The sequence below is a fragment of the Pristiophorus japonicus genome, chromosome 6 (genome assembly GCF_044704955.1).
Source record: "Pristiophorus japonicus isolate sPriJap1 chromosome 6, sPriJap1.hap1, whole genome shotgun sequence".
Lineage (NCBI taxonomy): Eukaryota > Metazoa > Chordata > Chondrichthyes > Pristiophoridae > Pristiophorus > Pristiophorus japonicus.
This window is the reverse complement of record NC_091982.1, coordinates 146,068,872-146,082,234: the sequence shown is the minus strand read 5'-3', so window position 1 is coordinate 146,082,234 and position 13,363 is coordinate 146,068,872. Positions and strand designations below refer to the sequence as shown.

Sequence of the window (13,363 nt, the reverse complement as noted above, 5' to 3'; positions counted from 1 at the left end):
ACAATCTATTGACTCTGGATCAGTTCCTATGGACTAGAGGGTAGCGAATGTAACACCACTTTTTAAAAAAGGAGGGAGAGAGAAAATGGGTAATTATAGACCGGTTAGCCTGACATCAGTAGTGGGGAAAATGTTGCAATCAATCATTAAGGATGAAATAGCAGTGCATTTGGAAAGCGGTGACAGGATCGGTCCAAGTCAGCATGGATTTATGAAGGGTAAATCATGCTTGACCAATCTTCTGGAATTTTTGGAGGATGTAACTAGTAGAGTGGACAAGGGTGAACCAGTGGATGTGGTGTATTTGGACTTTCAAGAGGCCTTTGACAAGGTCCCACATAAGAGATTGGTGTACAAGATCAAGGCACATGGTATTGGGGGTAATGTACTGGCGTTGTTAGAGAATTGGTTGGCAGGCAGGAAGCAGAGAGTCGGGATAAACGGGTCCTTTTCAGAATGGGAGGCAGTAACTAGTGGAGTACCGCAGGGCTCAGTGCTGGGACCCCAGCTCTTTGCAATATACATCAATGATTTGGATGAAGGAATTGTGTGCAATATCTCCAAGTTTGCAGATGACACTAAATGGGTGGTGGTGTGAGCTGTGAGGAGGATGCTAAGGCTGCAGAGTGATTTGGACAGGTTAGGAGAGTGGGCAAATGCATGGCAGATGCAGTATAATGTGGATAAATGTGAGGTTATCCACTTTGCTGCCAAAAACACGAAGGCAGAATATTATCTGAATGGCGGCAGATTAGGAAAAGGGGAGGTGCAACGAGACCTGGGTGTCATGGTTCATCAGTCGTTGAAAGTTGGCATGCAGATACAGCATGCGGTGAAGAAGGCAAATGGCATGTTGGCCTTCATAGCTAGGGAATTTGAGTATAGGAGCAGGGAGGTCTTACTGCAATTGTACAGGGCCTTGGTGAGGCCTCACCTGGAATATTGTGTTCAGTTTTGGTCTCCAAATCTGAGGAAGGACGTTCTTGCTATTGAGGGAGTGCAGCGAAGGTTCACCAGACTGACTCCAGGGATGGCTGGACTGACGTATGAGGAAAGATTGGATCAACTGGGCCTTTATACACTGGAGTTTAGAAGGATGAGAGGGGATCTCATAGAAACGTATAAGATTCTGACGGGACGGGACAGGTTAGATGCGGGAAGAATGTTCCCGATGTTGGGGAAGTCCAGAACCAGGAGACACAGTCTTAGGATAAAGGGTAGGCCATTTAGGACTGAGATGAGGAGAAACTTCTTCACTCAGAGTTGTTAACCTGCAGCAGAGAATCGTTGATGTCAGTTCATTAGATATATTCAAGAGGGAGTTAGATGTGGCCCCTTTAGCTAAAGGGATCAAGGGGTATGGAGAGAAAGCAGGAAAGGGGTACTGAGGTGAATGATCAGCCATGATATTGAATGGTGGTGCAGGCTCGAAGGGCCGAATGGCCTACTCCTGCACCTATTTTCTATATTTCTATATTTCCCCACGCCCGCCTTGGTCTGGAGTGCAAGCATCTGGATCTTCTGGTGGATCTTCAGGGTGTTCAGGACGCAAAATACAACAGAACAGTCAAATGGTTAGCAGCACCAGAGGGGGCAGGATGGGTGGCATGAGTCGTCTCACGCGTAGTAGGCCAGTCAGCAGGTTGATTTGAAGGGCAACGATGCATTTTAATGACTCACCGTCACCCTCGCGTGTGGGTCCAGCTTGTGCAGAGCTGATTCTTTTTCTCCAGGTGCGACTCAGCAAGGCAGCAACCCTTGTTTCAAGGGTGATAGTTGGTGCAGATTTGACGGCCCTCGTCCTGTTCGAAGTCTTTCCCTTTTGTTGTGGGACAATTTCTTCTGCAAAGATGAAAATATAACTTTTCATACATGGTGCGCTTCTGATGGGTGGGGCATATACAGATGGTCACATTTACAATTGCAATTCCATTTAAAGATGAAAATTAAGATATTACTTACACTCACTACTTGACCACGGTCCTGCCATTTCTTTTTGCACTGGCTTCCAGATCTTGCGGTATTCACCCCTGCGGAGTATTCTACTGCAACTAGGTTCATCGTCTTCTCATTTCTTTGGGTGGAACTTTTGTGGGACCACTCTTACTGATATCCAGCCATTTGTCCTCAATGGCAGTGACTAGTTTCTCCACTTCCTCATGGAGGAAGTTCTTTGTTCTTGTTGCACGCTCTTACGTCATTGGTATATTGGACTTACACTCAGGTAATCTTGAAAAATCACAGTTCTCATCCTTCGTCCACCTATGCAGCACTCCTTTCCACTCCCTCAGCCACCCAAAAATCACTATTCACACCTTACCTTTATATATGGTCCATTGCCAGTGCTGCTGAGGCACTGAGGACACTCTCCCTTTAATTGGCCGATTGCCAAGCTTCCTGCTCCAGCGCGCACGCCGAAACGTGCATTGTGCATGCACGCACGCTGAAACGGACATGCGTCCCCCTGCCGGCACTCGAGGACACGCTGGGCCCAAGCCCCACCTCCCTGCCAGCTGGGACCCAAGTTCTGTCCCCCGCAGGTTTCTCAGTGCCATGCCATGGGACCACAGGGTTCCAGGAAAGGCCAAATTATCCCGGTAAGTTTTCGGCGCGGTTTTTCCCCCATGAAGTCGGCGTACCACGGCTAACTACACCGCTCTAAGTGGCTGGGGAAATTTGGGCTCATGATAAGTTAAAGCTTCAACCGTGAAAATGTCCACAACTCTAGACTTTGTTTCAACCAGAAGAGCTGCTTAGCTGCCAACCTTACTGAACGTCCCATTTCATAGGGCTTAAAATCATAAGAAAATAAAACAGAATACGGGAAAGAGTCTTCCAACGCATCTGTTCCTTTCACACACCTTGAATAGTTTGTTCCTTGATCCCCTCTGCCCAACCCTGAGGGAATGTTCTCCAAAGTCTCTTCTAGCTGCCAAAGCTAAATCAAGCAAATACTTACCGATCTAATCTTACATTTTGCGTTATGTTGCAGGCTATTTACTGTCCTGTTTTTTTTTTTTCTCTCTCTCTCTCTCTCTCTCTCTCTCTCTCTCTCTCTCTCTCTCTCTCTCTCTCTCTCCCATGGCAGCTGTTGATCATTCTGCCATCTCCATTTACAACCTCTCTAGACTTATCTTTTGTTTCTCTACTTGTCCCATTACCATCTCCTTTTGCCTCGCACCATCATCCCTTTCGTCTCTTAATCTCTTCTGCCTCCCACCCTATCACAGACCTTCCCTTTTGTTCTTTCCTCCCCTCCTACCTTTCCCTGCCCTGACACTTCCTTAAAAACCTGTTACCTGTTACATCTTTAACTTTTTCCAGTTCTGATGAAGGGTCATCGACCTGAAACGTTAACTCTGTTTCTCTCTCCACAGATGCTGCCTGACCTGCTGAGTGTTTCTAGCATTTTCTGTTTTTATTTGCTTTGCTTTCCTTGCCTTGACATTCCCATGTCTGAGGGGTCATATTTGGAGCCCTCAATCTGATCCTAAATAACTCATCCAACTCATTTTTGGAAGATGTTAATTGACACACAAATGTATTTACTTGTGAGTTAAGGGGAGGCAATTGACCTCAGTCTCATCATGTTTGAGGTTGTTAATTTTACAGCTCATGTTAAATTGCCGACGTCTACATTCATCTATTCCTCTCAGCAATTTTAAAAGACTGGATCTGTCTCCTCCTGATATTTCCTTGAAATCAAGTTCAGTTCTGTAGATCACGATAACTTGGAACTTTAAATCTGAGAATCATCCTTGTAGTTTCTCTCTGGCCCAATCCCAAGATATCCTTTTAATGGTAAAATACTGAAAGCACCATTCAATATTCCAAATGTGCACTCGATATTGAACTATATGTGGATAGAATAACTTATTTTTATGGATGATAAAATGCCCTTCAGAAGTATCTCAGTACATGATTAACATAGAAACATAGAAAATAGGTGCAGGAGTAGGCCATTCGGCCCTTCGAGCCTGCACCACCATTCAATAAGATCATGGCTGATCATTCACCTCAGTACCCCTTTCCTGCTTTCTCTCCATACCCCTCGATCCCTTTGAGCCGTAAGGGCCATATCTAACTCCCTCTTGAATATATCCAATGTACTGGCATCAACAACTCTCTGCGGCAGGGGATTCCACAGGTTAACAACACTTAGTGAAGAAGTTTCTCCTCATCTCCGTCCCAAATGGCCTACCCCTTATCCTAAGATTGTGTCCCCTGGTTCTGGACTTCCCCAACATTGGGAACATTCTTCCCGCATCTAACCTGTCCTGTCCCGTCATAATCTTATACGTTTCTACGTGATCCCCTCTCATCCTTCTAAACTCCAGTGTATAAGGGCCCAGTTGATCCAGTCTCTCCTCATATGTCAGTCCAGCCATCCCAGGAATCCGTCTGATGAACCTTCGCTGCACTCCCTCCATAGCAAGAATGTCCTTCCTCAGATTAGGAGACCAAAACTGAACACAATATTCCAGGTGAGGCCTCATCAAGGCCCTGTACAATTGCAGTAAGACTTCCCAGCTCCTAGACTCATCCCCTAGCTATGAAGGCCAACATGCCATTTGCCTTCTTCACCGCCTGTTGTACCTGCATGCCAACTTTCAATGACTGATGAACCTTGCCACCCAAGTCTTGTTGCACCTCCCCTTTTCCTAATCTGCCGCCATTCAGATAATATTCTGCCTTCGTGTTATTGCCTCCAAAGTGGGTAACCTCACATTTATCCACATTATACTGCATCTGCCATGCATTTGCCCACTCACCTAACCTGTCCAAATCACCCTGCAGCCTCTTCGCATCCTCCTCACAGCTCACATCGCCACCCAGTTTAGTATCATCTGCAAACTTGGAGATATTACGTTCAATTCCTTCATCCAAATCATGAATGTATATTGTAAAAAGCTGGGGTCCGAGCACTGAGCCCTGCGGCACTCCACTAGTCACTGCCTCCCATTCCGAAAAGGACCCGTTTATCCCGACTCTCTGCTTCCTGCCTGCCAACCAATTCTCGATCCACGCCAGTACATTACCCCCAATACCATGTGCTTAGATTTTGCACACCAATCTCTTATGTGGGATCTTGTCAAAGGCCTTTTGAAAGTCCAAATACACCACATCCATTGGTTCTCCCTTGTCCACTCTGCTAGTTACATTCTCAAAAAATTCCAGAAGATTTGTCAAGCATGATTTCCCCTTCATAAATCCATGCTGACTTGGACCGATCCTTTCACTGCTTTCCAAATGCGCTGCTATTTCATCCTTAATAATTGATTCCAACATTTTCCCCACTACTGATGTCAGGATAACCAGTCTATAATTACCTGTTTTCTCTCTCCCTCCTTTTTTAAAAAGTGGTGTTACATTAGCTACCCTCCAGTCCATAGGAACTGATCCCGAGTAGATAGACTGTTGGAAAATGACCACCAATGCATCCACTATTTCTATGGCCACTTCCTTAAGTACTCTGGGATGCAGACAATCGGGCCCCAGGGATTTATCGGCCTTCAATCCCATCAATTTCCCCAACACAATTTCCCGCTTAATCAGGATATTCTTCAGTTCCTCCTTCTCTCTAAACTCTCGGTCCCCTAGTACATCCGGAAGGTTATTTGTGTCTTCCTTCGTGAAGACCGAACCAAAGTATTTGTTCAATTGGTCTGCCATTTCTTTGTTCTCCATTATAAATTCACCTGAGTCTGACTGCAAGGGACCTACGTTTGTCTTCACTAATCTTTTTCTCTTCACATATCTATAGAAGCTTTTGCAGTCAGTTTTTATGTTCCCGGCAAGCTTCCTCTCGTACTCCATTTTCCCCCTTCTAATCAAACCCTTTGTCCTCCTCTGCTGATTTCTAAATTTCTCCCAGTTCTCAGGTTTGCTGCTTTTTTTGGCCAATTTATGTGCCTCTTCCTTGGATCTAACACTATCCTTAATTTCCCTTGTTAGCCACGGTTGTGCCACCTTCCCTGTTTTATTTTTACTCCAGACAGGGATGTCCAATTGTTGAAGTTCATCCATGTGATCTATAAATGTTTGCCATTGCCTATACACCGTCAACCCTTTAAGTATCATTTGCCAGTCTATTCTAGCCAGTTCACGCCTCATGTTGTCGAAGTTAGCTTTCCTTACGTTCAGGACCTTAATTTCTGAATTAACTGTCACTCTCCATCTTAATAAAGAATTCGACCATATTATGGTCACTCTTCCCCAAGGAGCCTCGCACAACAAGATTGCTAATTAGTCCCTTCTCATTAAACATCACCCAGTCTAGGATGGCCAGCACCCTAGTCGGTTCCTTGACATATTGGTCAAGAAAACCATCCCTAATACACTCCAGGAAATCCTCCTCCACCGCATTGCTACCAGTTTGGTTAGCCCAATCTATATGTAAATTAAAGTCGCTCATGATAACTGCTGTACTTTATTGCACACATCCCTAATTTCTTGTTTGATGCTGTCCCCAACCTCACTACTACTGCTTGGTGGTCTGTACACAACTCCCACCAGCGTTTTCTGCCCTTTGGTATTCCGTAGGTTCACCCATACCGATTCCACATCATCCAAGCTAATGTCGTTCCTTACTATTGCATTAATTTCCTCTTTAACCAGTAATGCCACTCCACCTCCTTTTCCTTTCTGTCTATCCTTCCTAAATGTTGAATACCCCTGGATGTTGAGTTCCCAGCCTTGGTCACCCTGGAGCCATGTCTCTGTGATGCCAATTATATCATATCCATTAACTGCTATCTATGCAGTTAATTCGTCCACCTTATTCCGAATACTCCTCGCATTGAGGCACAGAGCCTTCAGGCTTGTCTTTTTAACACACTTTGCCCCTTTAGAATTTTGCTGTAATGTGGCCCTTTTTATTTTTTGCCTTGGGTTTCTCTGCCCTCCACTTTTACCATTCTCCTTTCTATCCTTTGCCTCTATCTCCCTTTTATTTCCCTCTGCCTCCCTGCATAGGTTCCCATTGCCCTGCCATATTTGTTTAACTCCTCCCCAACAGCACTAGCAAACACTCCCCCTAGGACATTGGTTTCAGTCCTGCCCAGGTGCAGACCGTCCGGTTTGTACTGGTGCCACCTACCCCAGAACCGGTTCCAATGTCCCCGGAATTTGAATCCCTCCCTTCTGCACCACTCTTCAAGCCACGTATTCATTTGAGCTATCCCGCGATTCCTACTCTGACTAGCACATGGCACTGGTAGCAATCCTGAGATTACTACTTTTGAGGTCCTACTTTTTAATTTGGCTCCAAGCTCCCTAAATTCATCTCGTAGGACCTCATCCCGTTTTTTTACCTATATCGTTGGTACCTATATGCACCACGACAACTGGCTGTTCACCCTCCCTTTTCAGAATGTCCTGCACCAGCTCTGAGACATCCTTGACCCTTGCACCAGGGAGGCAACATACCATCCTGGAGTCTCGGTTGCGGCCGCAGAAATGCCTATCTATTCCCCTTACAATTGAATCCCCTATCAGTATAGCTCTCCCACTCTTTTTCCTGCCCTCCTGTGCAGCTGAGCCACCCTCGGTGCCATGAACTTGGCTGCTGCTGTCTTCCCCTGAAGAGTCATCCCCCCTCAACAGTACCCAAAGCGGTGTATCTGTTTTGCAGGGGGATGACCACAGGGGACCCTTGCACTGCTCTTCCTGTTGGTCATCCATTTACTATCTGGCTGTGTACCGTTTATCTGCGGTGAGACCAACTCGCTAAATGTGCTATTCACGTCATTCTCAACATCGTGCATGCTCCAGAGTGAATCCACCCGCAGCTCCAGTGCCACAATGCGGTCTGTCAGGAACTGCAGGCGGATGCACTTTCCGCACACGTGGTCGTCAGGGACATCGGAAGCGTCCCTGAGTTCCCACATAGTACAGAAGGAGCCTAACACGTGTCCGCGCTCTCTTGCCATGACATAATCCTTGGATTAACTTAATTGGGCAACGACAATGTTAAAAGGTTATTTACTGATAAAGAAAGAAATCGAAAAACTACTTGCCAATCACTTACCCCCTTGGCTGTGACATCACCTTTCAATTTCTTTCTACTTCTTTTTTGCCTTCTGCCCCTGCTGCAGCTGCACAAGCCACGCCTCTCCGACTCACCGACTGCCACTGGGCCTATTTATAGGCCTCTCCGACTCACCGACTGCCGCTGGGCCTATTTATAGGCCTCTCCGACTCACCGACTGCCGCTGGGCCTATTTATAGGCCTCTCCGACTCACCGACTGCCGCTGGGCCTATTTATAGGCCTCTCCGACTCACCGACTGCCGCTGGGCCTATTTATAGGCCTCTCTGACTCACCGACTGCCGCTGGGCCTATTTATAGGCCTCTCCGACTCACCGACTGCCGCTGGGCCTATCTCCGACTCACCGACTGCCGCTGGGCCTATTTATAGGCCTCTCCGACTCACCGACTGCCGCTGGGCCTATTTATAGGCCTCTCCGACTCACCGACTGCCGCTGGGCCTATTTATAGGCCTCTCCGACTCACCGACTGCCGCTGGGCCTATTTATAGGCCTCTCCGACTCACCGACTGCCGCTGGGCCTATTTATCGGCCTCTCCGACTGCCGCTGGGCCTATTTATAGGCCTCCCCACGCTGCCTCTCCAACTCACTAATTAACCATGTTAAGTTTCAAGTTAAATTGATGTTCTCAGTACATAGTCGGTAATCACCCCAAATCATTTACTTTTCCATCTTTGATAACTAATTGACTGCCCTAACAGCTCCATATTTTATGATTCGTATTCTAGTATGCAGAAATCCAATATTATTCCTTTCACCCATCCACTTAATTGTCCATTTGAATTCTCTTCTATTCATTACCTGTCCGTTGGGTGGCCCACGTTATCTTCATGCCCGACTTGAGATTCCCAAAGCAAGCGCTCTACTCAGAACTCCGACACGGCAAGCGAGCCCCAGGTGAGCAGAGAAAATGTTTCAAGGACACTCTCAAAGCCTCCTTGATAAAGTGCAACATCCCCAACGGCACTTGGTAATCCCTGGCCCAACACTGCCCAAAGAGGAGGAAGAGCATCCGGGAAGGCGCTGAACACCTCGAGTCCAGTCACCGAGACAGCGACTCGTCAAGCGGAGGCAGCGGAAGTAGCGTGCGGAAAACCCGACCCCCCACCCACCCTTTCCTTCAACTACTGTCTGCCCCACCTGTTACAGAGACTGCAATTCCCACATTGGGCTGAGAACTCACTTTGAGTGGAAGCAAGTCTTCCTCGATTCCGAGGGACTGCCTATGATGATGGTATAAGAAAGGCTTGCATTTATATAGTGCCTTTCACAACCACAAGACTTCTCAACGCACTTTACAACCAATGATTTTTGAAATGTAGTCGCTTGTAATGTAGGAAACGTGGCAACCAATTTGCGCACAGCAAGCTCCCACAAACGTCAGTGTGATAATGGGCAGATATTGAATTTTAGTAATGTTGATTGCGGGATTAAATATTGGTCAGGATACCGAGGATAACTCCCCTGCTCTTCTTCAAAATAGTGCCATGGGATCTTTTATGTCTTCCTGAGACCGGACGGGGACTTGGTTTAACGTCACATCCAGAAAACTACAGTGCGGCACTCCCTCAGTACTGTACTAAAGTGTCAGCCTAGATTTTTGTGTTCTAGTCTCTGGAGTGGGATTTGAACCCACAACCTTCTGATTTGGAGGCATGAGTGCTACCAACTGAGCCATGGCTAACATAAGTTCAATGTTGTCAGAACATCTAATTACATGACAAGAAAGTGTCCTCTATCATTTATTAATACTGTGAACAGCAAGTGGTCTAGACTATTTTCCCCTCAGCCAGGGTTTTTTGATTGATTATTTCCACCTGCATTTTATTGCCAATGCCAGTTTGCTAATTTGATGCACTTCAATTCTTTGACATTTTTGTGTCGAACCTGACCAGATGCCTTCTAAAAACCTAGTTCTTAAAAACTATATGAGAGGCTTGTGATGTCACAATCCTTTCTAGCTACCTCTCGTTCTGAAATGGAACATAGATCTTGTGGTGTGAATATAAGGGGAACCCAGAACAAGGTGAATGTTTAAATTGAGAAAACCTTTCCAAGTAGATACACTCCACAAACCATACAATTGTTTTTTAAAAATACATTTCAAGCACTCCATGAAGATTCACACTTCCACTTGAAGCAATCCTCAGACATTACTGCTTGCATTCATCAACAAAAGAGGGTTGGCATTTCAGCAAACTAATTTTGGAAGCCGAGTTAATTCTGCTTTAAAAATTCCGCATTCCATTTTTGGCAAATGGGTGAAAATAAGTGGAAAAATTGATCATCCGTCTTAGTGTTTGACTTTCTCATTCTGTAGATGAAGTTGTCTTTCAGACACTGAATATCTGGGCTTCCTTGGGTTCGGTGTAAAGAAATTAGCCATGGGAGACATTTCATTAAGTTGTGGGATGCTGCCAGCATATCATTCAGAAAGGAAATGTAAATAAACACTTGCCAGGGCTTTCCTTATTTGATTCTTTCTGAACAGACTGATTAGCACAATGTGTTTGCCCTTCTCTTCAGCCTGACTATATACCCATTTACCCTTTTTTCGTTAGTAGTACCTTCGCATTCATTTCAAGTGAACAATCTCTGTGTAACCTATTACAAAAGCAAAATACTGCGGATGCTGCAATGCTGAAAGAAAAACAAAAAATTCTGGAAATCTCAGCTGGTCAGGCAGCACTGTGACGGAGTTCTGACGAAGGGTCATCGACCTGAAACATTAACTCTGTTTCTCTCCACAGATGCTGCCTGACCCGCCGAGATTTGCAGCATTTTCTGTTTTTATATCTGTGTAACCTATGTTTTTGACAGTCAATCTCTCTTCCAGGTATACCATGACAGCGAAGAAGGACAACGATACGTCCAATTCTATCAACTCTCAGACTTCCCTTATGTGTCTATACTAGATCCCCGCACTGGTAGGTGGCCCTTCATTTAGGATTCCAAAGCTTCTAAAATAAAACTATGGTGTTCTCCATAGCCTAGACCGCTTACAATTTGCCTAGCCTTGAGTAGAAACACCTCAATGTTCACGAAAAATGAGTTTTGATACTTCTGTATTCTTGCGTTATTTCAATGGTAGCTGTGCTACACTGCTTAGAAGGGGAAAAGAAAATAAGCTGATGTTATAACATTTTCTAATGCTATGATGAAGACACTGTGACCATTTCTTATTTTAACCAGGGTTCCTTGAACTTTGGCACAATTGGCAGTATTAGATTTGAACCTGATCTTTCTTGAGATGGGGGTAATGTTTGGTAATTCCCACTCGGATTGATCGTCACTGCTGAATAGAATTAAAATAGATGATTCAATAAACTTATTTGCCCGTACTTTTTCCATGGACCAAAATCTTAAAACGGACATTTGCATTTATTTTACCTGACTTTGATTTAGCTGATTGGGTATCGTGCTTCAGTGCAGACTTTGGTAGCTGACTTTGGATTCAGATCATCTCGCAAACATGATCACCATTTCTACCTTGTCCGTAGAGCTGTGACATACGATCCAGTCCTCGTCGAGGGGATGAGGGGGTGAGGGGAGGGGGGGGTAGGGAGGGGAGGGGGGGGTAGGGAGGGGAGGAGGGGGGGTAGGGGAGGGGAGGGGGGGGTAGGGAGGGGAGGGGGAGGGGGGGGAGGGAGGGGAGGGGGGGGGTAGGGAGGGGGAGGGGGAGGGGGGGGAGGGGAGGGGGGGGGTAGGGAGGGGGAGGGGGAGGGGGGGGGGGAGGGAGGGAGGGGAGGGGGGTAGGGAGGGGAGGGGGGGGTGAGGGGAGGGGGGTGAGGTGAGGAGGGGAGGGAGGGGGGGTGAGGAGGGGAGGGAGGGGGGGTGAGGAGGGAGGGTGAGGAGGGGGGTGAGGAGGGGAGGGGGGTGAGGAGGGGAGGGGGGTGAGGAGGGGAGGGGGGTGAGGAGGGGAGGGGGGTGAGGAGGGGGGTGAGGAGGGGAGGGGGGGGTGAGGAGGGAGGGTGAGGAGGGGGGTGAGGAGGGGAGGGGGGTGAGGAGGGGAGGGGGGTGAGGAGGGGAGGGGGGTGAGGAGGGGAGGGGGGTGAGGAGGGGGGTGAGGAGGGGAGGGGGGGGTGAGGAGGGGGGGGAGGGGGGGGTGAGGAGGGGGGGGAGGGGGTGAGGTGAGGAGAGGAGGGAGGGGGGTGAGGGGGGGAGGGGAGTGGGAAGGGGGTGGTGAGGAGGTGAGGGGGGTGAGGGGAGGAGGGGGGGGTGAGAGGAGGAGGGGGTGAGGAGGGGAGGGGGTGAGGAGGGGGGGGGAGGAGGGGAGGGGGGGTGGGGGTGGGGAAGGGGGGGTGGGGAAGGGGGGGTGGGGAGGGAGGGGGGGTGGGGAGGGAGGGGGGGTGAGGAGGGGAGGGGGGGTGGGGAGGGAGGGGGGGTGAGGAGGGGAGGGGAGGAGGGGAGGGGGGGTGGGGAGGGAGGGGGGGTGAGGAGGGGAGGGGAGGGGGGGAGGGGGGGTGAGGAGGGGAGGGAGGGGAGGGAGGGAGGGGTGAGGAGGGGAGAGGGGAGGGGGGGGGGGTGAGGAGGGGAGGGGGAGGGGAGGGAGGGGGGGGTGAGGAGGGGAGGGGGGGTGAGGAGGGGAGGGGAGGGGGGTGAGGTGGGGAGGGGGAGGGGAGGGGGAGGGGAGGGTGAGGGGGGAGGGGGGGGGTGAGAGGGGAGGGGGGGGTGGGAGGGGGGGGTGAGAGGGGAGGGGGGGGTGAGGGGGGAGGGTGAGAGGGGGGGGTGAGGGGGGAGGGTGAGAGGGGAGGGGGGAGGGTGAGGGGGGAGGGGAGGGTGAGGGGGGAGGGAGGGGTGAGGAGGGAGGAGGGGAGGGGGGGGTGAAGGGGGGAGGGTGAGGAGGGGAGGGTGAGGAGGGGAGGGGAGGGAGGGGAGGGGGGGGAGGAGGGGGGGTGGGGAGGGGAGGGGGGGTGAGGAGGGGAGGGGGGGTGAGGAGGGGAGGGTGAGGAGGGGAGGGTGAGGGGGGGAGGGGAGGGAGGGGAGGGGAGGGGGGGGGTGAGGAGGGGGGGGGGTGAGGAGGGGAGGGGGGTGTGGGGAGGGGGGGGTGAGGAGAGGGAGTGGGGGAAGAGGGGGGAGGAGAGGGAGTGGGTGAGTGAGGGGGAGAGGAGAGGGAGTGGGTGAGGGGGGGGAGGGGGGAGGAGAAGAGAGGGAGTGGGTGAGGGGGGGAGGGGGGGAGGAGAAGAGAGGGAGTGGGTGAGGGGGGAGGAGAGGGAGTGGGGGAAGAGGGGGGGAGGAGAGGGAGTGGGGGAAGAGGGGGGGAGGAGAGGGAGTGGGTGAGGGGGGGGGAGAAGAGGAGAGGGAGTGGGGGAGG

The 13,363-nt window shown here is 49.6% G+C and overlaps 1 protein-coding gene across 1 annotated transcript in view; it reads left to right on the top strand.

The window, feature by feature from the left end:
* The window catches only part of LOC139265253 (UBX domain-containing protein 7-like), a 119,685-nt gene extending 108,409 nt beyond the window's left edge, over positions 1–11,276 (top strand). The window contains exon 7 of the mRNA XM_070882192.1: positions 10,886–11,276. Coding sequence (XP_070738293.1) covers positions 10,886–10,996 — 111 coding nt within the window. The 3' untranslated portion in view covers positions 10,997–11,276. The remainder of the gene's footprint in view (positions 1–10,885) is intronic.
* Positions 11,277–13,363: the final 2,087 nt, after the last annotated feature.